The following is a 27,041-nucleotide window of genomic DNA, read 5'->3' as shown; positions in this document are numbered from 1 at the left end:
ACCATCAGCCACATCCCACCCTCGGGAAAGAACATGGGAATTTTTTCCTTCACTGGTGACTTTCCCATCACACAGTGATGCAGTTTTCCACCATGATTCAGCCCCGGTAGCTCAAAGGTTACATTTTTCTGTTAATATAGCGTTTTCTGTTCATTTACTCCACCCTGATCACTGGGGAAACCACTGGGGCTGCGGGATGGCACCACCACCTCCATCCCCTTCTCCAGCATCACTTTTAGGCAGGGAGCCTCCCACCACCATCCGTCCCAGACCCAGGGGGGCGCTCCAGGAATCCCGTCGAGGAGCCCGGCCCCATGGCCACCATCGGCAGAGGCCACCGCGGCGGCGCAGTCCCGCAGCCGGGGCTTATCTACTCTCCATCGCACACGGTGCAGGTAGGAAACGGCGCAGCACTCCACTGGCAAATCCCTCGCAAAGGTCTTTCTGAGTCAGTGGCACTAACTTCATCTGGGGCATTTCGTAATCAGACAAACAAAATTACTCTCAGTCTGGCTGCTCCTGGATTAATCGAGCACTCGCAAACTCTTATCAAGCATCTGATGGCAAGTTGCTATTTGAGTTAGAAAAATACCTATTAGTTATTACAAAACTCCGAAGTTTCCCAGCTCAGCGGATTTCTCAGCGTGATTTCCTGCGGCAGCGCTGGTCGGTGGTGCCAGCAGAGCCCATCATCGCTGAGCCCATCACTGAGCCCACCACTGAGCCCACCATCACTAAGCCCATCATTGAGCCCATCATCACTAAGCCCATCACTGAGCCCATCATCGAGCCCATCGCTGAGCCCGTCATCACTAAGCCCATCGCTGAGCCCGTCACTGAGCCACCAGCTCCCCGAGACGCTGGGTGCCGAAGCAGAGTCACAAAACCCCATTTTCCCCACACTCCCAGCACCAACGCCGCAGGGCCACCAGCTCCCTGTCCCTCACCCACATCACTGCAGGGTGCCATGGGCAAGGACACTTTTCGGGGGTCCCGTTTGGCCAGGAGGGCCCCCAGCTCTCCAAAACCCCCTGGCCCCGGGAGGCGATGATGCCCCGCTCCCGTCCGGGAGGGTTTTGTCCCCACGGGCCCCAGACAGGGCTCTGCCGTGCTTTCTGTTTCTCCCCGGCACAGGTTAAGATAAGCATAGATAGAAAATAGTATGCAGATGAAGGATGCTTTGCATGATTTGGAGATATTCAAATGAAACGCAAGATGGAAGAGCTTGCAGGACAGTTAGAGGAGGAAAAAAAAAAAAGCAAAGCTCCGTTGTTTGAGCGTGGCCGGATTCGGGGGCTCCACTTTCACCTCACAGCACAGAGAAAGTCTTGGGATACGGAGAAATGAAGAATCCCCAGACCGGGCAGTTTACATACTTTCTTTCGTATGTGACCTGTCTCTTACCACCGTTATCTTACGGTGGAAATTTCCTATGTTGAAACGTAATGCAAGATCAGAAGAAAATCTTGACTTTTACAAAAAAGACCTGTTGTCCTAATTGGATAGGAGCAACTTTGGAAAGTGCAGATAAGGGAAAAATAAGTTTTTCCTACAGGTTCAGCAATTTTACAGCCATAAATTGAGATGGTGCTTCCAGAAAAGCACACACAGGTATAGATCACCAAAATATCTTGAAACTACAAGCCAAGGGGGTTCGGTCCAAGCAGGCCATGAGCATCCCGGTCCCGGTCCTGCTCACCTTCCTGGTGCTGTCAGCCTGCCAGGGCCACATGGCGGCCCTGCTCCCCACCTCCACGCTCCTGAAGGAGAGCATCCGGCTGCTGGGCGAGCTCCTGGACACCAAGGTAGGGCTGGTCCCCGCGCCGCAGCCTTCACCCGCTGATGGGAGGGAGAGAGGGTTTCACCGGGCTCAGCGAGAGCGATGCTGAAAGAAAGGCGCTGAGCGTGCAGCGGGGCAGCGGAGCACCCGGGGGACCAAGGGCAGGTGGATGGACAGACAGAGGGACAGGGGGGGTGTGTCTGCGTGTGTGTGTCAGGATGGACCCGCGTTAGCGCTTTCTGATCGCTCCTCTCCTTTGTGTCTCGATAAAGGTTTCCTGTGACAAGATGAACGTGACAAATATTTTTGCAGGCGATAAGGTAAGGGAGAAAAAACTAACTCGTCCTTGTTGGGAAACAATGCTGCGCCAGGATGGGTATGGGGAGAGGATGCGGGGGCTGGAGGAAAGCCCGGCGGCAGGCGTGGGAGTCCTGCCCGTCCCGGTGCGGCACTGCAGGGGAGCAAGGAGCCCATGGCGAGCCCCGAGCAGGGATGCTGGTGGCTGCCAGGCTGGTCCTCGCCGCTCCCGGTGCCCAGCATCGGTGCCCGCACCCTCCCGCACCCATCGCCACCTCCAGCCGAAGCAGCACCGGCGGCTCCCAGCCACCGCGGGGGCGAGGGGGAGGCCAGAGGGGCGGGCGGGAATGGGCAGCGTGCGTTTGAGCAGCGGTACAGGGTTTTTCAAGCTTTTCAGAAAGGAAGAGAGGAACTTCTTCCTTTGCCTTGGAGCGGTGTGTCACCATCTCACAGACACCCACACGCGCCTATCGCGCAGCATCTCGAGCTCTGGTTAGACGCACTATCCCTCTTCAGCCCCTTATCTGGGGGAAAGCTCTTCAGTTAGCAGGAGATTTAATAGCAGATAATAAAGCCTATTTCTGCTCTGAAAAATTGCTGCCTAAGCCAAGCTCCCCGGCGCAGGAGTTCCTGTTTTCACAGAAAGCCGATGCCCTCGCCCCACGCTGCTGGGGCAGGTGGCAGCCGAGGGGCACAGCGGCCTCCCGGGGGGACTGAGCACCCCTCGGGGGGCTGAGCGCCACTCGGGGGGTCCCCACACCCCTCCTGCTGCAGGGACCGGCCCTGGCAGAGAGAAGAGACACCCGGGATGCTGCACGACCTGTCCATGCTCACAGGGACGGGCCAGTGGCTTATTTGATGGTCCCCTGGGACCATTGCAATGTCCTGCCCACCCTGCAGCAGCAAGGCACCAGCAGGGATGTCCCCCAGGGAAGACAACTGAATAATTTTCTTATTACTGCCATCACTTATAGCTCCTCACCTTCCGCATGTCGCTGCTTCGGGGCTTTATCTACTCTAAGCACCTGATGGAGGCAACCTCTTCCCAGGGGCTTTTGTTATTCCCGTTGAGCCTCTGCCCACCCAAACCAGCGTCGTTCCCGCGGGCCGCCGCAGGGAGCAGGGCACAGGGTCCCCACTCTGTGCCAGGAGCAGGATGCTCCAAGCAGGCGGACACTCGCTGCTGCGCCAAACTCTGCCAGGACATCGCACCAGCGGCTGGTGGCACCACGCTCCTTGCCGGGGCCAGACCATTAGAACGGAAATGTATTACTTACGCTGCTTTAATCTGCTGCTAATGAAGCCACACCTGTACAAAAGGGTTTCTAAAAAAAAGCCACATGCATCCTTTTCCAGCAAGGCGACGCTATGGAGATGCTATGCAAAGCCAGCACGGTCGCTTTGGAGGGCCGGAGCTGCCACAAGCAGCTGGAGGGCATCCACCTCAACCTGCTCAGCCTGGTCCGAAGGGAAAGCGCAGTCTACAGGGTAAGACAAAGCTCGACCCTCGCCGCCGCACAGCCCTCAGGCTTTCTGCACACCCACCTTCGCATTTTTGCTTTTGCCCCCTCCTCTCCTGCACCAGCAGCGGCCAGGACCAGGCTGCAGCACCACATCCCTCCTCCAGGATGCATCCTAACAGCCTTCTTTTCCCCATCCCAGGCCCCGTGTCCCGTGGCAGCAGGAAACACTACCTCCCTGAATCAGTTCCAAGAGGATTTACACAGACTCCTCCGGCAATTAGTAAAAGACCAGAGTTTGAAGTGAAAAAACACAGTTTGTTTTTGTTTGTTTGTTTTTAAACTATTATGACACTGTATTTTTTTCAAAGATTATTTATAATAACTCTTAAATAAATAAATAAATGTATTTTTGGACTAAATTAGCTGATGTTGCACAAGATCTTTCTTGGCCAGACACTGGTGAGAAGCCGAGGAGCAAGACCTCTCAGGCCTCTCCCACCACCCCCAGCAGAAACAGCCAGGGGCCAAGATGACGCTAGAGCTGGGACACACACCATGCCCAGGAGTGACAGGGACCAGGCTGATGGCAACAGAGGGAAACCGCAGGGCAGGGAAGGAGGGATGGGTATTTTCTATCCACGCTGTTGGAAAGGGGCAAGTTTGTGACTGGGTTGGCAACCAGGGCATGGAGGGGCAGCGCTGGCTCTGGAGAGCGGAGCAGGGGCTTTAGCTGGGCATTTAAAACCATGAGCCATATGGCAAAGTAACAAAAGTGACTTTTAAGTTGCTAGAAATACATGGGGCTACAGTGAAGAGACTCCAGAATCCACTGGCACAAGGGGGGTGCTGGCAAGAGATGCTGCAAGAGATAATTTGTCCTGCTATGGGGTAAAGCTTGTACTGAGACGAGGAAAGCAGGTCTGAGCAGAGGAAAAAGCCCAAGAAAAGCCAGAGTGGAGAACAGCAGCCATGAAGAGAGGCTGCTTCTGTGAGCAGAACTCAAAAGCGTGCGCTAGAGCTGAAAAGGGAGATACCAAGTCCTTCAGCTAAGCAGGCCCTTAGTTCTCCCCTCACTTTATATCTAGTTATAGCCTATATTTATATTATAACCGTGTATTTATACATATGCCATTTATATATGGCACAACCCTTTGTGGCCCAGGAGTAAAGATGCTCCAGCAGCAACAGCAGTGAAAGGTATAGCAACAGGGAGCCAAACTCTCCTGCTGAAGGCATGACTCCAGCCTGCAGCACTCACAGGTGGTGGTTAAAGTCTCTCCAGCAGCAGGGGACCGGAGTCTTGCAGGTATTTAGGTGTCTACTGTTTTGCAACTTACTTTGGCACAGCGTGGGAGAGCACTTTGGAAAGTCCCAGGACTGTGCAGGGTTTGGTTCGTGCATTAGCTGAGTCACAGTACTCAGGGGAGCTGCAGAGTGAGCAGACCACAAAAAACCTGTTACCTACTACACGAGCAGGCTGAAACGTCTTCCAGAGGAAGAAATGCACTGCAGCACAACACAGTTTATACAGCAAAGGAAACAGAGATGAGTATTTCCAGTCAATGCAGGAAAATTCACACCATCTGCACAAATACAGGGTGTGACAGGCTTGCTGTGTCGCACAAGGACACCTAAAGCCAGAGCAGCATGAAAGGCCTCCTCCCCACCAGCTGTACCACCCGTGAGTGCACACACGCGAGAAGAGGCAGAACAACAGCAGCACCGACTATTGCAGCAGAGGAGAAGCTGCTCTCGCAGTGCTCTGCCTCCGCTGGGCTCCCTCTTCCCCAAGGGCAGCTTGGGACAACCCCAGCAGAGGATGGGCTTGAACAAGGGGCTCACCAGCTCCTCGGGGTACATATCATCTGCATCCTGGCCTCATCCCACCAACCTTCTCCGAAGCCTTGCAAAGGGTCCTCTTTTGTTCCACCCATCCACATTGCTCCACAGGAGCTTGTTGTCCGCTGCCCTGGGGCTTCTCCAGTGAGTGCTGTCTATCACAGAGCTACCCAGCCGACTCCAGCTACCCTTCCCCTGCCGCACCTTCTGACCCAACTGAGTCGGAAAGATGCTGTAGTATGAAGTTATTTGAAAAACATGCACAGAGGTGGAACTAGGAATCAAGAATTTTATTTCATGGTATGAACATGCTCCAGGGACACAATACTGATATATACAGTGTAATGAATAAAGTTTAATCATAAAACAAAAAATAATCAGAAATAAACAGTTAGAAAACCAATAAATAGGAAGACAAATTATACACGACGAGCAGTTTTTCCTGCGTACAGGACTGGCTAAGCAGAACTGTTGAGAAAGGTGACAGCTGGACATGTGCAGACAGTGTTAAGTCAGTGAAAGGCACTAAGGACCGTTTTCCCCTCCTCTTAAAGAAAGGATCAGGAACAAGTTAAATATGAAATAATTTACACAACATCAAATAACAAAGCGTCAAAGACTTCAATGTTAAGGTCGATGTTCTGGAATGACAGGAATTTTCTAGTAGCAATATGCAAAGATGAGCACGCACAATATATTTTATGGTAATATGATTTTTGATAAATACTATAGAGCATGTACTGACCTGGGATGAGAATGGCTGTATTAAGCTCTTAAACCCACATGAATCAAACCCCTTCCACATTAAAACATGTCCTGGACCCATTAGACATTCACAGATTGTCCAGGGCTGCAGAGAGGGCCCATACGGTAACCCTGCAAGCTACTCCCCGGTTTTAAAAGAAAGTTCCCAGAACTTCAACAAAACACACCAGTTAAAAGGTAAGCTAAGCTGACAGAACATCACGACCATGATAGTGTTCCACTTAAAGTCCTCTTGGAAGAGCATATAATTTGTTCTCCAAGCCCCTGTAACAGGAGATTACAACCAGTTTCTCCAATCTGCCAATTACGAAGGTGTGCAAGCAATTATTTATTATTAAGTGTTTTCTCTGCCCCAAGGCTCAGTTAAATACGTAGAGTACTATTGTTTTCAGCAGCAGGACTGTAACATTAAGTCATAAAGCATATGCCTTTATAGTTAAGTTTTAAATATTTTAAATGCAGTGTCATGTTCACAGTAGTATCTTTAAGCCACTGATGTCTGTCAGGTAAAAGACTTTTCAATAGTCTTTTTGAAAGCACAGTTCAGGAGAAACTCCCTTAAAAACAGATCACTCAACCAATCTTAGCATAAGACATAACACAAAGGGAAATACAACAGTTATCCCAACATTATGCATCTGCTTGGACTGAGAAGTGACACAAGGCCTAAGACAAAAGAGCATTTAAGCCATTTTCAGTCTGTCTTGTTTGATGAGAAGTACGTAACATGAGATCACCCAACCCTTTCCAAGCACATTCAAAGTAAGGTCAGCTCTTCAAGGGCAAAGCCCACCACAGCTTAGATCAGACAATTCTGAGTATTTACCTCTGTAAATGCTAGGCTAGAGAAAACGAATGCCAGTTTTGTATTTGTATCTTGTATGAACTCAGGTGACAAAGCCAGATCTTGTATGAACTTAGGAGACATTCCCTCCCCCCCTCCCCAAAAAACTGAGGGCAGTATGTTGTTCTCCTAGGTCATGATCCTGAAAAACACATTTAAAAAAAACAGGGAAAAGGTTACAACTCATTTAGAATAGCTCTGAATATATCTCCAGAGCAAAATATGCCCTTACAGGACCAGTTTTAACTATTACAGATCCTGTTACAGAGTAACATCCAGTTAAGCATCACAACAGTAAGAATGGAATATCAACTTTTAACTACTCTAAGTACTTCACAAGAACATTCTGGTATTTGCAAACGTGGCTACTAGTGAGAACTCAGGACACCTAAGGAGCTGTCTTGTTCTTTCTGGCATGCCTAAGGACTCAATTTCTCTTAAGAGCAATCACAGCTTTTTAAACCTCTAGGTAACACTAAGATTAGATGAAGTTACAGCTAATTACCACCACCCCGGCGTGGGAACTGTTACGATGCCTGCAGCTGATGTGCTCCAGCATGAGTTACAAAGCACACACAAACCAAACGAGATGCATTTTCTCTGCGACACAGAAGCAATGTATTAAAGTGATACGTGTCTATTAGCAGCATAAATATCAAAGAAAATGAGCAGCCACCACAAATCAAATGGTTATCATCAGAGACCAGAATTTTTCTCCTCCCAGAGCATAGCCAGAAACCCGAGATGATGTGATCTACACAGGAACACAAACGGCATCAGTTGTTTCAGGGGATGTTACCGTTCTAGGGAAAATCAGGCAATTCATGGCTGATTAAATACAGGAGACTCAAATCTACCCTCAGTTTAGAGCACCGGTCCAGTGCCCTGGTAGCCAGGGATGAGAAAATGGAGCCATAACGCTCACAGTCCCAAGGCTGAAGCCAAGTCCTAGCATTATAGCATTCCCCGTAAGTAATCTCCACTGTTCAGATTACAAAACAATTCACATATATTTAAAAAATTCCAGCTCAGAAGCATAAAAAGCAGCCAAAGCAATGCTGCAACACAGCCCTAAAAGGAGGGGGGGAAAAAAAGCACTCTCTTTTGCCTCTGCAAAGGCCTCATTCTCCACAGTGCCAGCAGATCACAAGCAAATAGGCAAAAACAAAAGCACTACTTAGACACACTTGTTTTCTGTTGCACTTAAACAGAGTGTGGTCCCTTCCCAGAAGTCTCAGACTTTTGTAGTTTGTGTTTCCACTACCCAACTACTTTTTGTACAGCAAGACGGCAAATTAAGGGGAAAGGACTGTGTATTTGATACACACCACGATCGGGTTAATAGCCACAGTGAGGAATATTTAAATAAAAGGGTTTGATGCTCTTAATTCAAAGGTTTGCAGCAACCACATTCAAACATAGATCAGTGCAACAGAGGACACGAGTGAAAGCTGCCAGTTATGTGCAAAGCAGGGCATAAGTCAGATTTACCAGCCTTAAATTGTAGGATTTCATCAACCGTTTTGAGCTAACATGTCTAGCACTTCAACACACATCTAGAACCCTTATTTTCTATACATTTCAACAAGGAGTGCCAACAACAGTTTCCCTGCACAACACATTTAACACATGGAATTTCACAACCATCTTATATACCAGTTTAATATTATGTTAATATAACATACAATATATGGGCAACTAAGGAAAAATACATTTTTTTTTTTAAATAAAGCTCCATACCAGCAAGGCATGGATTTTACAGCCATGTCAAACTGTGCCACCTCTTGAATTCCAAACTCTGGCCAAATCTTACACACTCACTGATTTTTACGGCAATTCTGACAGGTCACACCTACTGCAGCAGAGAGTCAATGACGGCTCCTGGCTTTGCCGAACGTTTTCTGTTTGGAGAGCGGAAAGGGAAAAATAACACCATACACACATCATTATGCCGTCTAGAAAGGACAGGGTCCAGCCACATTTCAAGTCAAAACTACACAGTGTTACTCTTCCACAACTATTTGTCAAAACCAACCAACCAAAAATAACCAAGAAAACCCATGCTGAAATCTCCCCCAACAGCATATTACTTTCCAGTAGTAACAGTAGATGCACTGTCAACATGTCAGATGTTGACCTCAACCACAGAACACAATAAAATAAAGCAAGAACCCAGAAGAGGAGGATGTGGCAAAAGGGCATCAGAAAAATTCCCAGACAAGTCTTTCTGGACAAGATTTTACTGCAGCAAAGAGATTTCAGCTTGGTTCTCTCACACTTGGCACCAGTAAACACTTTATACTGCACAAAATTTTAGTATTTTGTCTTCTCATTACACAAGTGTTTGAAGACTTACGGTAAGTTTGCATGCACAAACCTAATCCTTCCCTTGGGTAAATCCCCCATTACATATAAATACTCCAAAGTTCTTCACCTTCTACCCGTCTTGGGCCTGGATCTTCCTTTTGAAGTCCTCGGCCTCTCCAGCTTCATCAGAGATTGCCTCAAGCTTTCTTCAGTGTAAGCTAGGTAAACATGGGAAAGGTCCACTTCAAAGGGCTAAAGAAAACCAAACCAAAACAAAAAAACCCACAAAACAAAAACATCAGAATCATTTTACACACTGATCAACAATGCTTTTGTAACACTAGATTCATTTCTTCAAAAGAAAACAAAATTGAAATAGGACAGTTTGCCCATAAATATGCAGTGGTAGGTGCAGGCAGAACTTAGACCTGCGCAATTCGATACATGATTATAAAGAGTCACTCACATCTTTTTCTTTTTTATCCAGGACAGGCGTCTGTTTCCTCATATTGTTTCCTGTATACGCAACACATTTCTTAAAGAAAGAAAGGTCTGTTAGTATAGTCTACTGTGCACAGTAAAACTGACTACAGCTTTATCGATTCACTTCTGGGCTCAAGTGAACTCCTCAGATGCTTGCGCTAACATTAGCTTGCACACGAGTCAGTCGGTTGGCTTACCAGCTGCCATTCTCCAATGTCTTCATTCCAGTGAACGTAGTTTTCAATCATTTCCTAGAAATAAATTAGAACAGTAAGAGTTATAGACTTGCACGATTTACCTTCTAGATGCATTTTCCAGAACATACATCCCTAAAGACCTGGACAAGCTGCTTAAGAACAGTGTTGACCGTTCCAAGTTGTTTATCAGGACAGCCATATCATGTTCAAAACCCCCTATTTACACTCTGAAGACTACAGAAGAGAAAAATACCAATTCTAAATTGTATCCATCGGAATTCCCACTAAAGCATGGGTTTCCCATTACACCAATGTCATCAGGATAGCACACATTGTAATATGGAAAAAATGAAAGATTAAGCTTTTACATTTTCTATTAATTAGTGTGCATCATACTTAAGCTCCTCATGAATTTTCTGGATATTGGGGTCACAAAGAAAACAAGAAGTGAGAAGTTCCAAGTTCAGTGTTACTACTTTGTATTAATATCAGACATCAGAAGCACAGCTTCAAGCACAGTGGAAAAAAAGGAGATTTTGAAGAGACACAGAGCGTGGGCACGCAGTGAATATACCAGTTAAATACACAGTGAATGTAATTATTTTTTTTTTTTTTAAACCATTAGGAAAACACGCTGAGAGAGATCTGAGATTAGTATATCCCTCTGCTTACAATCCCCAACGTATTATACACTGCTTCCCTAAAACAGATTCTGTAACTATGGAATTGTAGCTAAAGTTATCAGAACCTCTGAGAGATACACCAAAGCCATTCTGCATTCATTATTCACATCGTTGTGCTGGTTTTGGAGCCAAAGGCACCCACTAGTTCTGATCATCTTCCAACAGAACTTCAAGCAGAAGTCCACCAGGTTACAAGAGTCATTTGACAAAAGCATCTTTTCCTATTTTAACATCATCTGGTTCCAACACTCCAAACAATGGCACAAATACTTGAATGCAACCAAGTAACACCTGCTCAGCTGAGCCACAGCAAACAAAGGCTCCCAGAAATACACACCAACTCAGCAGCCAAATGTCAATCAGTTCACTCTCAATACCTCATGAAGGGAAAAACCAGCAACTCATTCCATTTTTTGGACAGAAATAAAGCCAGAGGGCTCAGTGTGCCATGCCTAGCACAGTCCCATGTCACAGCCTTAGGTTGTCTTTACCTGGTAGTCCTGAGGAATGAAGTTGTCTATGATAAGCATCTGAAGACGAAGCTCCCTGCTCAGCTGCCGAATATTCTCTAGTAATCCTTCAATCTCTCTCTGGTGCTCCTGTTGCAGATCCGCCATCTGAAGACAAACCAGGCAGTTGAGAGGCATCAGAACTAGCTTAACACATGGTAACAGCCTAAAAAAAGAACGGTCTTCTGCTTGTACAAGGTTTTTGTGAAACTAAAGCAAATTCTGGTTACAGGTACTAGAATATTTATCCCTGAAGAATAAACCCTCTGAAACGTTCCAGTTCAGAGCTGGATGAAAATAGCATAAAGTTCTCAATTTCATAAAAACTGGCCTTCTGCCAATCCAAGCTCTGCACCAGCTAAGAGCAGATGAAGAGTGTGCAGACAAGTCACATCCCTGGCAAGATTTCAAGGAAAATCTCTGAGCCCAAAGACAAAATGCACTTTTGATGAAGCAGGAACTCTGGATACCAGCCAAAGGACACATCGATCCAGTGTGACTGAGGAAGAGACAATAAGGGCAACAGGCAGAAAGGACAGAGAGCTAAGAGCAGAGGAGTATTTGGGCTGCTGCAGAGCTGGAGACTGGGCCACCAGCAAACAACTTTTATTTTGTTTCGGAAATAACCAGTGTTTTTCCTTGAAGTTCTGGATATCTCAGGGTCTTGCACATACCCCCTCTCAGTTTGGCTTGGGGAGAAGCTCTACAACCTGCCCCTGTGAAGCTCTGACACCAGACTTAACTAGGTCTTTTTGAATTACATGAGCCAAATGGACAGCACGGAAAGACATTTCTAAGCATACAGCACTCTTTCCAGCGTTACTAAGTCGATGGCTTACCCTTCCCAGCTACAGTCCCTCCCATGATCACAGGCTGAGGGCTTCAGACACTAACCTCTGATTTTGCGGCCATAAGCATGGTCCAAACTTTCTTCAGCTTTTTGGTTTTCCCCTGGGCTTCTTCCTGGAGGCTGGTGTACTTCTCCTCGATGTCCAAGCGTTCTTGCTGTGTGCAACAATTAGTACAGACATCCACACATTAACATAATCAAAGAAACTATCTGCAATAGTATGAACAAGAGGAGAAACTACTTGAATGAAACAAAGCATTTGCCAAGGGCACAAAGACCTGGCTTAGCCAGGCTGGTTCAGACCCCCAGCGACTGCACTGCCCTACAGCTGAGCACTGCAACGTGTGGCCTCCAAAGCTGTTAGTTTCTGCCATGCTTTCAGAGTAGAGCCACGTTTCATCCACATGAGCAATGCCAAGGCACACAACATGGTGTGTCCTGCCATTGCTGTTTTCAGACAGCTACAGCATATAACCCCACCTCCTTCTCCTCAAGCTCCTTGCGAAGCTGTTCTGCTCTCTTCCTTCGTTCTTCCAGTTCCATATTTGATTCTTCTAGCAGCTTCTCTTGCTCCTCTGCTTTTGCCAACAAGTCCACTCCTCCCACAATCACCTTTTTCTCCAACGCAGACAGTTTCTCCAACAGGGACTGGTGCTCTTGTCTAGAGAGACAGGTAAGTGTAAAACTTTTATCCCACAGTGCTCACAAGGCAGCAGGTCTAGCTCAGTTTTACAGCCCAGACAGCATTCACAGGGCTGGAAAAACTTGTCCTGCTGCCAAGGGTTTAAGTGGGGGTGAGGCAGTGCAAGTGAATGCAGGGAGTTCCCTGAGCTCTAGCTCCCATCACTGTCTCACAAGCAAAACCAGGTCAGCAGAGAAGTCTCTCCTGCTGGAAGTCCCCTCTGTGAGGGGTGGCAAGGCACCAGCGGTATTACCAGGCTACCCACGGTACCACATCCCCAAGGGCCCTGACAGCACAGCGATGCCCAGAGGCAGCTACAGAAATGGAAGTGAGCAAACAGATATCAAGGCAGAGCAGCTGAGATGCAAACCGGGAATGCTGGCTGCTGTTGGAGAGGCATCTGACAGCAGGATTGTCCTATCTGCGTGGGCCAGTGCAATCTCAGCAGCTTCTCAGCTCCAGAGTGGAGAACCCCTACACCCAAAATGACATGCTCATGACAGTGTGCTGCAGGAAACCTGGCTTGCTGCACAGCTATTGCCCACTGACCAAGAAGTACAACAGTACTGCTGCTCTTCACAGGTCTCCAGGCTTTGGAGGATTCATTTATGTTTCTAGGCTATCTTGGACAACTAGATAAAGTTAAGAGAAGAAGGAAGTGATAAAAGGATAAAGTTTGTCTTTTCCATCTGCTCCAAACTCTGAAAGCAGAGTAAGCTTCTCTTTCACTTTGATAATAGCAAGAGCTGGTGTTCAGTTTATACAAAGTTTGACAGGCACCTCACCATGTATCTCCAGATGCCCATAACTGAGTTAAGGAAGGAACTGATTATAATCACAATCATAACTGATTAAGGAAGGAAAAACCCATACATACTGCTCAGAGCAGGGTACTCACTGAGCTTTAAGCAAGTCTTTTTCTCTCTTCTCCAGTTCAGCTCTGGCTTTATTTCTTTCTTCTTCTTCCATATCAAGCTTAGTTTCAAGAGCTTTTCTCTCCTCTTCAATCTTCGCTTGCATCTCTACCATCTTATCAGGGGAAACCTTCTTTTTGACTTTGGAAGAGATTGGGAAAACAAATCAGTTCACAGAAAAATAAGACAGCCTCTGTATCAGAGTATTTTTTCCAAGTTCAGATTCAATACTTGCATTTAACAAAAATTAAAGTTAACTAGATGTCAGCTCCAAACTGGGCACGACTCAATCTTTCAAATCCCATTTTAACATTGACCAGTTGTCACCAGTTCCTACAGAAAAGGAATGCTATATAACCAACACTATAACATAATGCTCCCGAAATAGAAAACAGTCGGAGAAGGAACACTGCCTAAAGAGAAGTCTGAGCTGGAAACTCAGATGATGTAACTATGCAGATTAAGCCAAATGAAGGACAACAGAAGACCGCCTTGATCTACAGCAACAAGAGTTAAACTACCAGGAGTTACATACTCAAATTTCACATTAGCATCCCCACAAAACCCCTCGTTCACTGCCCTCCTTATGGGCTTACCAATTGCAAAGTCAGCATGTAGCTATTTCAAGAACACACTACTATGAAAATACAGACTAGGGAAATTCAGAACAGCCCTATGAAAAACAGGCACTTAAAGGAACTTTTTGATGGTATCCCATCTATGTAAAAAGTGACAACCCACAGATTCAAAAGTCCTGATGTTTGCTGTGGCTTATCAACTGTGTCTTTACAACATAACTACAGCAAACCAGGTACATTTCATTGAGGGTTACAAAGGAAGTGGCCAGAGCAACTCATTGAACTTGGCCTGAAGGGTTGGTCCCAAACACCTGTGATTTTGAAACAAAGTGAAAGGTTGCTGCTCTTGGAAGTCACTCCACCAGTCTTGAGCTAATTTTCATTGTAATCCCAAGGTGCCCAAGGCAGATGAATACAGAGAACCTCGGGTGCCCTTTGAGTAAGCCAGAACACAGCCTACATGCATTTCCTCAAATCCACAAGTCTCCCAAAAGTCCTAAATGTCCCTTTATTCACTACAAGTGAATTTTTTTTTTTTGTTTTGCTCTTCCACACACGAAAAAAAAAAATCTCCCTTAGAATCCAGATGCCTAGAAACTAACAGAAGCCATAGACTGTAAAGGGACTGTTTTTCACAGTGACATAATGCATATAGTCAGAATGTGCTCAAGGAAGTAGTTCAGTAAAAGGCTCCCCTTCCCACCACTCTTTGTGGCATTCAGCTTTATTTATATACATATATGACCTCGAGCAGACAGACAAAGTGCACTGTATTTGCAAACACGCATGCACATATGTGCATACCTGTATATGTTTGTTCACACACACAAGAATTAGTTTTGCAGCAACGTAAGGACTTCATTGTTACAGCAAACAATGCCTTAGTTTCCATCTGCTAAACTTTGGAATCAGATAATAAGCACTTATTTCTGGATTTGTGGTGGAAAAATCTCTCTTTCTAATTAGTCTGAGCAAGAAGCTTTCTGAAAGTGCTATACAGAGCTCAGCTTATAAAAAGAGATAAGCCAGATAAAGGCTTCTTACTGTTAGCACACAGCCCTTATATGCTAAATTTGGAAGAAAAAGATGAACTAAATCAAGTTTTAAAACCCTTTCACAAGCTCTGCAATTGTATTCTAAGGAGATGGAAATCAATTACACCAACCTGCTTGATCTTGCATTAACAGGAAGTAGAAAGCAAATCACAGAGAGGCAGCATATGCATATAAAGGGGAGGAAAGAAAATGTATTATTGCTTTGATCATTTTGGACAAAGATCATTTGTATCAGAACAAACATTAATTTCATATGCACGTTTCTAGAGTAGAAAACACAGGATAATCATCACTAAAAGACTCCATTACAGCAAATATTAATGCATCATGATTTTATGCTAAAGCAGAGAAAGTTCTGTACTTCAGAGTGCTTTGCATAACCAGGATAATCTTCAGCTCACTCTTGCATTCTTCTGCCCATTCAATGCAATGCAGAATCTAAACATAACATTACAAGCCTGCCGCAAAGATCATGCCCTAAGAAACAATTAAAGAGAGTAGATTTCTTCTTAAGAAACTTAATGCTTCCCCCCCACCCACCCAAGACAGCCAATTCTGCTATACTACCTGTAAAATATTAGCATACGGAAGACTTGTTCTAAGTTTTAATCAAGTTTCCAAGCCAATTCTTTGCAAGATACATGACAGTTACACATAGGGAGTCTCAACACAAGATTTCTCCATTTAATTACACAGGGTATTAGTAGGTTAATTTGCAGTAACTGATGCTTCCATAGAGGTATATAGCCAGTTTCGGTTATTCAAGCAAGAGCAGCAAAAAAGGCAGGACAGGAAAGGGATAATGAAAGACACCACATGCAAAAGCATCACGCTTGAGGACAGTTAATATCCCAAACCACATAGAGCCACACTTATCCTAATCACCAAAAGACCAGTGCAACTTCCACAACAGAGCTGTCTCCAAACTTGCAGGAGATGGACTCATCCACCCACTGCCACATCAGCAGTTTGCTATTAACTGTCCTCATCCAAATAAAATACTCAGGTTTCAAGCAAGTTTTGAAAGAGCAAGTTTGAAGCAAGTAGGTTCCAAGCCTACCATCACGAGACCAACCAAAGGGCTCCCTTAGGTTGTGATCCTTCTTAACCTGCTACCACACTTTCTCTGATCTGATGCTTTCCACTAACGTAACTAGTCTAAGTGCAATTCAACTATACAGCAATACTCTGCAGACTCTCTCCACACAGAACGGAGAGCAGGCTGCATCTATACAGGATAACCACAACAGTGTGTGAAGTCCCTACAAGCCAAGTCCTGAGATATGATTTATTTCTGTAGGGTTTTTAAAGGCCCAGAGCCCTCTCTCTGACCAGGAGCAGACCAGAGTTTCCTCACTGCTAGACTAAAATCTAGATCCCTTACTTCTCCTGAACTAAGTCCCATAGTGATCAAAAACTTAATGTCATGGGGCAGTTAAACCACAACCACCACTGAGGATTTTTTTTCTTAAGTACCTGCCAAAATAAAGCCAATCAACAAAGTATTACCATCTTTTCTTTGCAAGTATAAACCTTGTATTGTTTGATTGCTGACTGCTCCATTCATTTTCTCCAAAACTAATTATGAGAAGGCAGAGTCCAATATAACAAAGCACAACCCATTTCAGCTGTCTAACTGTTACTATTACTTTAACAGTAATATTACCTATTACTTCTTAATTCTCTCTCACACATCCAGCTAACAACGTGCACATTGAACAACTGTTTCAAGCGTGGAAGCAGCAAAGGAAAGGCATGCTTTAGCACAGTTAAAAGTTCAGGTTTATCTTTCCAACAGACATAGCAGGGAAGAGTGCAGCATTGCAAAATGGAGTGTGCAGATTATGGAAAGGCCAAAGCTTAAAGGACTTAAGAGCTCCCACTCACTAGTGAAGGACTTATCCAGAGGTTTCTCTATGACAGAGCATGTGGAGTCTGAACTACTGCTGCTGCTACTGCCTGGAAAACAGAAATGCGTCCCACAGAAAAACCCAGAGAGGAAGAAACATGCAGATGGGAAGTTAGTTCTAAAGGAAAGAAACCCAGAAGGGCCAGCAACCTAGTTCAAAAGGGCACAAGTTCTCATTAGGAAGCATTTACTAGGATCCCTCCCAGACTCAGCCTGCAAAGCCACCATTTCCCAGCCCAAAACAGCATGCTCAGAAAGATACTTCAGTTAAAACCCATCTTAACCAGCCTACAGCTTAAACCAACATGCCAAGGCAGCTTCCATTTCAAGCAACAGCACAGAAAACCAGATCACAGTGGAGAAGGCTGTGGATATCTGCAGTAGCAGAGGATTCAGTGACCAGGAGTCCTTTCCAGTCTTATGTACGTGGCAATGTACACTTTTCCCTCTGCAAGGCAGAATCAGCTTGCACAGGGACAGTTACTGTGCTTACTCCTGCTGAGCAGCACCCTCACTTAGAGAACTTAGAGTAGCTTGTCTGGAAGTTGAGAAAGTCACAGTTATTTGCCCTCTACTCCTTTCAAGCAGCATTTTGAAGGTAGTCTCCTCTTGGTAGGAGATTTGGGCAGGACTTAGTTCTTGATGGAGACAGTTGTCAACCTTTTTGCTTCTAGAAATTACCAAAAGGTGAAAAATGAAGTAAACGCTGTTATGACTATCATCAAAGGCATGACAAAGGTAATTTATGACTCTATTTGGACAGATACCAAAATGAAGAGAGTGTATCTAAAGCAAGAATTCTTTAACAGGAATTTTTAAACAAATGTGGGTGCTTCAGGACAAGAAGGCAATTTGAACGTCAAAATTAGTTTACTAGAAAAGCTGAAGTTGAGGTGTAGCACTGGGTTTGACTTCCCTACTCCCAGCGAAGAAATATCAGGGAGGCTCTAGGGGCAAAGCAAGCTCCTTGGAAGCCACAGCATCCCATGGTACACAGTGACCTGCAGTTCTAGGTTCAGCAACATCCCCTGGGGGTTAGATGTTATGCAGAAGCTTAAACACTTGTGTAGGATAAAGCAAACTTCACTATGGGATTTCCACAGTGCTCCCAAATGAGGGATGTGCAGCTCCCATTCAGCTTTTCAGCTTGCACATAGACACCCAAAAGTCAAGTTTTTCCTCTATCAACATCAACCAGAAGAGTCAGTTACTGAACATCCATGAGACAGATGAATCCTTTGCCTAAAGCACAGCCAGAATTCCCCTCCAACCATTCCCATTGTTATAAAAAACACATCTGCCTACCATTGATCTTTGGTGCCTTCTTCCTCCCACCTCTGTGAGCAGGGGAAGTTCCACAACACCAGTCACAAGCCATACACAGCCACCTTGCGGCAACCAGGGAGCCACCACAAAAGAAGATGTTACCACAAGCACAGCTACCCAAGTGGAAGCAGATACTACTACACACGTTCAGAGCTGTCCATCTACAGAGATGGCACCAAACAGCTTCGTTTCTAGGAGAGGCATGATAATTGCAGCGGCAGTAGGGCAGCTCTACACCTCCACTTTTCCCCTACCTGGCTACAGTTTCTGACACCAGCTCCTGGATAAGAGGAGACTGGTGGCACTGACAGGAGTCTCTACTGCCTTACCCCGCCGTTTCTTCCGCTTCTCCCCATCCTCTCCAATCTCCCCATCCTCATCTTCATCCTCCTCTTCAGAATCACTGGTCTCAGAACCAGATATCTCTTCCCCTAGAACAGAATAGTATGGGGGTTTTTATGCATTTTCTTTTACCTCATATCAGCTTGTTACTGTGACAGCAGCATTCATCCAAATCCACCAGTGTTCAACTGCAGCTGATGAGCACCTGCAGAAGTCATTAACTGTTGAGCAGACAGACAGCTTGCCATGTCTCAGAAAATTTAAGGAAAATCAAGAAAAACAATTTAATGCTGTGAGGTCAGTGTATATATGTTAAAGCTAAATTGGATGCTTTTCATGGGAAATAAAGCATCAAGCTACAAAGTTTTCATAGCAGGATCTCCCCATACCTTCTCTCCCAAACAGAAAGTCATCTTGGACTGACTGCTACAGCTGTTCTGTGCTGTGAGCATCCCTCTGGGGAGAGATGTTATGCCAAGGTCACTGTTTAGGAAGCACCCCTCTGGCAGGGTCCTTCAATGTTAATGGACAAATAGTGTCACAAGGCCATGAAGTTACAGGGCTTAAAGAAGTTTCTTCTTTCCTTATACATTGTTTGAAAGTCAGCTCCAGTTAAATTTGGTTCATGTTTCTCCCAAAAAATGCATCCATCAAACAGTGAAAATATTTCCTTTTGTTATGGTACATTTTAATTCCCTACACCATGCCCAGCTGTGGCCAGAGCCCTCCTGCTCAGCAGGTGAGGCTGGGCACACCAGCACAGCCCAGAAGCCATCACTTATCCAAGTGCCAACTGCCACCTAGAGGACAAAGCCACACTGCCGGGCCACCACGAGCACCCTGCTGCCCTCAGGACACAGCTCCTGGAACAGAGCAGGGCAAACAAAGCCAGGAAATTCACTTGCACCAGCTACCAAACTCGTGTGACAACTTCAAATAGCGAAGAATGTTCACACTCAAACAGAATAAGCATTGGTACAGAGAGAGGAGGAAGGGGAATCTCACCTTCTTCCAGCTTTTTCTTAAGCTCTTCAATTTCTTTTTGAAACTGGCGGAGCAAAGCATCTTTGGGATCTTCATTAATCCTGGCCTTGTTCTTTATGTTCTTGGCTCGGTTTGCATACCTCAGAGTGCTGATAGTCTCATCGTAGTTGTAGTCTGCCGGTCCAATGTTTGCACACTGTGACACACAGAAGACTGAGTTACTGGGGGACAGAGTGTCAGAGCCCAGAACAAATAATTTCAGGGACCTATACCCAGCTCTGCCGATCTCACCCTGCTACTCTTTCCCAAGCTTTCCTGCTGCTTCTACACCAAAGCTGCTTTTGTCTACCCAAGCACAGCTTTTACTTGATTTTATGCACGTGTGTACATTTGCACTGTGTTTAGAACCTCATCTCTACAAAGGCAGAGAGAAAAGATAGAAAAAAAAAAAATCACATTAAAAGTTCTGATCTGCAAACAGCTCTGAAATAAAGAGGTAAATGCCAGGCTGTTTCATGGCAAAGTCACTATGCTAGCTCTGTAAAAATGCAGCTCGATAGCTGGCACTGGAAAAGTCATCTCAGCTTACCATCATGGTTTTGGAGTTGCCCCCCAGAGAATCCTGAAGGAGACGTGTAAGTTTGGAGTTACGGTAGGGCACATGAGTGCTCTTGCCATCCACCAGCGCAGAGATAACGTTCCCCAGTGTGGAAAGAGAGAGGTTGATCTTAGTAGCTTCCTTCAGTCGCTGCCCTGTGGCTCCAGTTTTCGCCTGTCTTTCAGAACCCTGGAAAAGGAACAAGAAGCAGCAAGAGTTACAACGGATCCTCTAATACCTCACCCTCCTCCAAATAGGATCAACTACATGCCAGTAGCCATGGCACTAACCTCATCCATCACCAGAGAATCTGGCTAAGTACATCAGACATTGTTAAAGAGACAAGTCAAACAAGTCTTAACTGATAATGTAGCTGGGAAAACAGACATTTTGTTCCCATGAACAAAAATGTTATAAGAAGCAAGTCAAGCAGCCACAGGGCGCCTCAGCTGGAGCTGCTAAGTACCATCTCCAGCCCTTTTCTATCAGCAGATCAAGGGAGAAAAGCAACACTGCAATTATTTTAAAGAGTTTCATAGAGTAACCTAAACATACATCATGTAAATAAAGTTAACCTGCAGACACTGAATCCCTTTAGTCTCCCCTTGCCTGCATCTTCTCCAAGGAAAGATACTCCAGTGTAAAGTTTGGGCTAAAGACACATTTTACCAGCACAATTACATTGGTTCAAAGTGAGCAACAGAGGGAGGGAACTTGAAAGTGATGAACTGCATGGTCACAACCCCCTAAAAAAAAAAAAAAAAAAACACAAAAAAACCCCAACACCACAAAAACTCTTGCAAAGACCCAATTCTGCTATCCGGAGAGCTCCTTCCAATGTCGTTTATCCATTTAATGATTTATTTATAGAAGCAAGAGAGCCCTTATACTGGGACAGTATAGCTACTCTAAAGACTCTTCCTGGTACATCTCTGATTTCAGGCCCCAAGTGAATACTTCATAGAAGACAAGTGTGAAACAGAAGTCCAAGCTTTAGCTGTGAAACAAGGGACATGACCTTTACTGTGCCTTCAGTGCATACATAAGCAGCAATGCCCACCATGTGTTACAGCAGACCTGGCCAGTCCTACTTACAGCAAGATCAACAAGATGCAGTTTGCCCATGCGCACGTGCATGTTTCCATCAACCCCCTTCTCACTGCACTCAATAGTGATAGTGAAGATGGCGTGCGAACGGGAGCTGTGCTCATTCATATTTGTGGCACCAACAGAACCTTTTAATAGAGAGAAAAAGCAATGTTGTCTTCAGAATTAATCACATGCTCCTGTAACACCATTCCTGCTCTCAAAGGAGACTTATCCCCACCTCTTTACCCAACCCTGTTTTTCAGAAGATGGAAAAGGGATGCTCAGATTCAGCAGCAAACTGTATTCTTGAGCGCTGAAGTTGCAGCACATTTCCAATCTGGCTGCAGCAGAAGTGTTACAGCCTGCTTTATGTCTAAGTGAACCACAGACTCCCATCCCAAGAGCAACAGTAGTTCTCATCTGTTTCTTTAAGGCTACAAAGATCAGTAGCCTAAGGCATTCACAGCTGATCCCTGAAACCAGCTGTATTTTGAGAAATAAGAACACAGCAATCCATGCTAAGAGCAACAGCAGTCAGAACTTCAGATCATAAAAGGTCTGAGCTTAACTACGAAGCCTTCCAGAAAACATAAACCACTTCCCACTCACAGCACAGCACTAACTGTTGCTCATCCTGATGAGAACTGAAGAGGGGAAAAGGACCAACACACACAGTAGTAGTTCTGACAATGCTGACTGCCCTCTTTGCATCCTCCCCTTTGCTGTTTCCAGCACTGGCCGATGTGGCAGGCACAGCCACCTTTACCTGTCCCTGCACAAAAGGGGCTTGCAAGGAGATATCCTTTTTGCTCTGCTCAGCTGAACAGTCTTTCTCTTTCCAGCATTAGGACTAGGATCGCTTACTGTGGTCTCATAACCAGACCTTCGTTCTGTCTGAGCTATAAACCTGCCCACAGCAAGGCTACGTACGGTTCTTGTGGCCCAGAGTCATGATTCTGTCCATATCATCTGCATTGTTTACGACATAAGCTGAAAGGTCTTTGATATAAACTCCCACATCAGGTCTCTCTTTAACCTAAGAGAGAAACAGTTTAGACTGAACATTCTTAGGAGATCCCCGATAGCAAATTTCAGTGGTATTGTGATAGTACAGTGATTTACTCCTCCAGGTTCTTTTGCACATTAAACACTCCAGCTGCTCTGATTCTGAATGTTAAGGAATCAAGACTCATGCAGGACAATATTCTACTGGTTTCCCCTGGTGGCAGATATCTCAGTCTCCAATTCCTAGAAAGACTGCCGAGGGGCCTTTGGGGTAGAATTGCAGGCACGAAACTGACTCAGATGGAACAGCCAGCTTCTCACTACACAACTGATTAAGTGGAAAGGATTCAGAGAAGTCAGTAGTCCTACCCAGCTACTGCATCTTAAAGGAAACAGTACATGTGCTGAGCAGCCCAACCTCCCACTTCCCTTCAAGTGCTTCTCTGGTCTTTAAAATAAAATATTGCTCACTGATTTAAAACAATCACATTCAGGACAGCAGGCTCACCTCTAATCTCTGTGTCTGGTCTTTTCCTAGCAGATCCCGCACTTCTTCATTGTAAATTTCCAAGTAAGACACACGAACTAGAAACCTGAGGACAAACAGTTGGGTAGCTTTCTTAGCAAGATACTTGTTCAAGTCCAACACACACAATAACAGATTGCAATGAAAATGTAGTGATATGCAAACACAATTGTGCCCCATCAAGAACCACCTAAGCAGGAATACTTTCAGCAAGGGCCAGAGGTACCATTTCAGTCACCATTGTCAGGGTCAGGCTCCTACTACAGATGGACACACAAAAGACAGAAGCACTGAAGAGAAACTGTTTACCTTGTATCCCCCTCTGCCTTGGCAATGTGACCAAATATATGGGCAAAGGAATTGGGAATGATGCCTCTAAGCTCAGGAACTGCTCGGACCCCTTCCATAGTGAAAGTTTTGCCTGTTCCAGTTTGCCCGTATGCAAAAATAGTACCTGAAGGATAAGAAAATATATGAATAAACTCTAAGAAATTGCTAACTACAGTTTTACTTCATCCCTTCTTAACCTGAGAGCACTAAACACCTCTATTTTTAGAGATTTGAAATTTTCCACCCACTCCAGTAGATACCAAGGCTAGGAGTGACAGAAGTGCTGGACAACCACAGTGAATACAGTTGAGCCACTGTTTTATCCAGCCTGCAAGATACCTAAGAAAAAGTCAGCTTGTTTTAACTGCACAGAGTGATTAAAGTATGAAATGCTAGTACACTTAGGTCTCACACACAAATAATAAAGGCAAGCCCAATTAATAACATAGTCAATTAGAGGAAGATGATTATAAACCAACTGCAAAACCAATTATTGATAGCGCTAAGCCACAGCAGAAACAGCATGAGGCTTCTACAACACAGGCCACAGCACAAGCCCAGTTCTGAACCTGCAGAGTCAGCTACAGTTTAGACTAAGTAATCAGCCTGCACAGAAAGACATCCAGAAAATTTACTGAGATCCCAGACTCTGGTACCCCAGAAATATACTGGTTCTTAAGTTTAGCCTAGCACTGCTGAAAACTCCTATTTTCCTTGTCAAGCCACTGACATTACAGTTTGGAAAAAGCTGAATAGAATATTTCAGTTGGAAGTGACCTAAAATGATCACGTAGTCCAATTGCCTGACCAAAAGTTAAAGCATGTTGTTAAGGGCATTGTCCAAATGCCTCTTAACACTGACATACTTGGGGCACCAACCACCTCTCCAGGAAGCCTGTTCCAGTGTTTGACCACCCTCTTGGTATAGAAATGCTTCCTCATGTCCAGTCTAAACCTCCCCTGGTACAGCTTTGAACTATTAATTTCTGAACCATGAATGTTCATCAGCTGAAACCTGGGTGCGTTAGCACAAGAGCTTATTAGGCATTTTACAAACCTCTAAGAACTTTGTAATCTGTTGTTGTTTATAGCATACTGTTATGGAAAGCAATAATTTGCTTCCTTACTAGTATCTGCTTTCCTTTACAAAATACATTTACATGCATAACAGACACACACACAAATCATGGTCATACTCTTCCCAGCTGTAGGAAGCAACAGATTATCTGTGGAGCAGGGCAGATGTGTTTAACTAGTCATCTTAGTTTAAAACAGCAAAGTTTAGCAGAGGATATGCAGCAGTTATATGCACAAGTCTGGTATGCATACCTAGTTACTGCAGGACCGTGGCAGCTGCCTGGTTACTGAAATTGTATAGTGAAGAGCCGCTGAGAATTCTGATAATGAGATAAAGCGTATATCTTTTGCAAACAGAAGATACAGAATAAAAACATACAGCTGACTGACCTCAGCTGAGTCTTGTTCATCACTGATCTCCCACTGCTAATGATCATACTAGGTACAACCACTAAGTACTCAGAACAGCAAGTACCTTCAGGCTATTTTAAGTTAGAGGCCACAACAGAAACAATACAGGGCTACAGCCCTCAAAAGGTGAAACTCCTTTCAATAAGATCAGCAGGAACTCCACCAACACAAAGATTAGGAGATGGGATCCTTGACTTAAAAGAACAAGGGACTTACCATTGTAGCCTTCTAGGACAGAATCAATAATAGGTCTTGCAGTTAAATTATAGACATCCAGCTGTTTACTCTCTGGTCCAAACACTGTGTCAAATGTAAACGTCTTGGGAGGCTCATTGGAAGAGTCTGTTTTATGAACAGTTATTGTTCCTCTCATTTCGTCTACGTTGACTGCCATTTTGTAGCCCGTAGCTTTCTCTCGGTCATTAAGAGGCCGGCACCTAACAACAACCTTGACATTATCACAGCTTTCTGGCTTGTCCAGCTTCTCAGGCTTGTTGATCTACAATTATTGAAAAAGAAAAAAAAAAAAAATCACACAGGCTGTAATACTACTGTTAACACACCTGTGTGTTTGAGCACAAACACTGTTCAATCAACTCAAGTAGATGCATACATCTCCATAGGATCGTGAACTTGAGGACTTAAAACCAGAACTGGTTTATAATTAAAGCTGAGAGAATAACATACACTTACTTAGTCAATACAATCTTCTTCTGTTTGCTACCTCAGAATCTGGAGAATTTCACATTCAAGATCATCTATGAATTTCTTCAGGAAACAACTTAATGCTTGCAAATAACCTGCAAGCAGTTTGCTACAAGTAGGTGCAGCCGTGCCATTCTTTTGAACTACCACTGACCATGCTCTCACTGGAGCACACAAGTCTCACACCTTACAGATGACATAAGCAGAAACCAGTGAGCACTGGCTGAAGGAAATTCATTTAAGTAACAAGCTGTACTTGATGAATTTTAAGTTCAATAATTTAGAAAATTCAAATGCTGTACTGTAAATCCTCACAAACCTTTTCTTTCACAAAGTAGTTAAACACAAATTTTGAAGCACCACTGATTAATCTGATGTCATGTGCTTCTCCTGATTAAAGAGGTCTAAAACCCATTTGATCCAGTAAAGTCTAAGACACAATCCTTGGTGACAGGTACTGTAGCTGAGCAGCTACCTTGGATGTCAACAAGAAACAAACCCCGTTTCCAAGCACCTCTCCCACCAGCTGCACAGATTCCTCTCAGGCCCCAGCAGAAGCCAGGAACAGCTTCTGCTGCCCTGTGAGAGCAGAGGGCTGCCCAGTCTCACCTCAGCGGGGGGAAGACCCTGCAGCCCCATTCCACCACCACAGGTACCAGAGAATTTCTGAAATCAGCTACAGAATTAGCAAGTCCGATGAACCACACGCTACCCCTCCATCGCGCTGTCACCCGCAGCCTCCCAGAACCACGCAGGCCGAGGAAGGCCGCCCGAGCCAGACAAGGCTCTGAAGGGGCTGACAAGGCTCTTCAGCCCGGCGAGACACCCCCGCTCCTCCCACCCGCCGCTTCTCCGGTCGCGGGGGGAGGCCGTTTGCCGGCGCACCGTCCCCGGGGACTCGGGAGCGGAAGCCAGACCCTGCCGTGAGGCGAGGCCAGCCTTAGCCCCTCATCGCCAAGGGGTGGCCCCCCCCGGGGGACTCTCGCCACCCGCAGCCCTTCGCCGCACCGGCCCCGCTCAGCCTGACAGATCGGCACGCGCCGCCCGCCATCTCTCACCCCACCGCGCAGGCAGCCGCGGGGCCTGCGAACCCAAACCCCTGCCTCCCCCCACCCCACCCCTCGCGGCTCCTGTCAGACACGGCCTGAAGAACGGGACAGCACCAGGGCCGGTCACACCGCGCCCCCGGAGCCCAGCGGGGTCTGGCCCCTCCGGAGTCCGCCATGGCGGCAGAGCTCACCGGCATGGCGGCGGCGCGCGGGCAGGGAGCGGCGCCGGGCGCGAGTCAGCCGCCGAGCGGCACAGCGGAACAATAACAGCACCGCGCCTGCGCCCGCCCCCAGAGCCCGCCCCCCTCCACGGCCTTCAGCCAATCCCCGCGCGCTGCGGAGGCCGCGTAGCCAATAGGTGACGAGGAAAGGAGGGGCCCGGCCTGCCCCGCGCGGCCATAGGTACAAGGCCTCAGCCAATGAGAGGGGCGGGCGGGGCGTCGC

The 27,041-nt window shown here is 45.8% G+C and overlaps 2 protein-coding genes across 3 annotated transcripts; one reads left to right on the top strand and one right to left on the bottom strand.

The window, feature by feature from the left end:
- The first annotated feature begins 314 nt into the window (after positions 1-314).
- IL4 (interleukin 4) lies at positions 315-3,844 on the top strand. Its single transcript, XM_063349453.1, has 6 exons — positions 315-395; positions 662-864; positions 1,598-1,805; positions 2,053-2,100; positions 3,434-3,565; positions 3,740-3,844. The coding sequence occupies exons 1-6, from the start codon at positions 315-317 to the stop codon at positions 3,842-3,844; spliced, it is 777 nt and encodes a 258-aa protein (XP_063205523.1).
- Positions 3,845-5,650: 1,806 nt separating this feature from the next.
- On the bottom strand, positions 5,651-26,887 carry KIF3A (kinesin family member 3A). 2 transcript variants are annotated; one of them, XM_063348900.1, is made up of 19 exons: positions 26,789-26,887; positions 25,060-25,342; positions 23,335-23,479; positions 23,008-23,092; positions 22,425-22,530; positions 21,501-21,640; positions 20,397-20,594; positions 19,829-20,003; positions 18,811-18,912; positions 17,134-17,205; positions 15,357-15,365; positions 13,598-13,754; positions 12,498-12,678; positions 12,062-12,172; positions 11,150-11,275; positions 9,976-10,029; positions 9,762-9,830; positions 9,423-9,547; positions 5,651-8,889 (listed from the first exon to the last, which is right to left on the bottom strand). In XM_063348900.1, the coding sequence occupies exons 1-19, from the start codon at positions 26,792-26,794 to the stop codon at positions 8,841-8,843; spliced, it is 2,193 nt and encodes a 730-aa protein (XP_063204970.1). In that variant the 5' UTR covers positions 26,795-26,887; the 3' UTR covers positions 5,651-8,840. The 2 variants fall into 2 exon arrangements, with proteins under 2 accessions (XP_063204970.1, XP_063204968.1); XM_063348898.1 differs by lacking the exons at positions 15,357-15,365; positions 17,134-17,205.
- Positions 26,888-27,041: the final 154 nt, after the last annotated feature.

The sequence above is a fragment of the Chroicocephalus ridibundus genome, chromosome 11 (assembly GCF_963924245.1).
Source record: "Chroicocephalus ridibundus chromosome 11, bChrRid1.1, whole genome shotgun sequence".
In the NCBI taxonomy this organism is placed as follows: Eukaryota; Metazoa; Chordata; class Aves; order Charadriiformes; family Laridae; genus Chroicocephalus; species Chroicocephalus ridibundus.
Note: the sequence above shows the minus strand (reverse complement) of the source record. Positions and strands in the feature narration are given on the sequence as shown.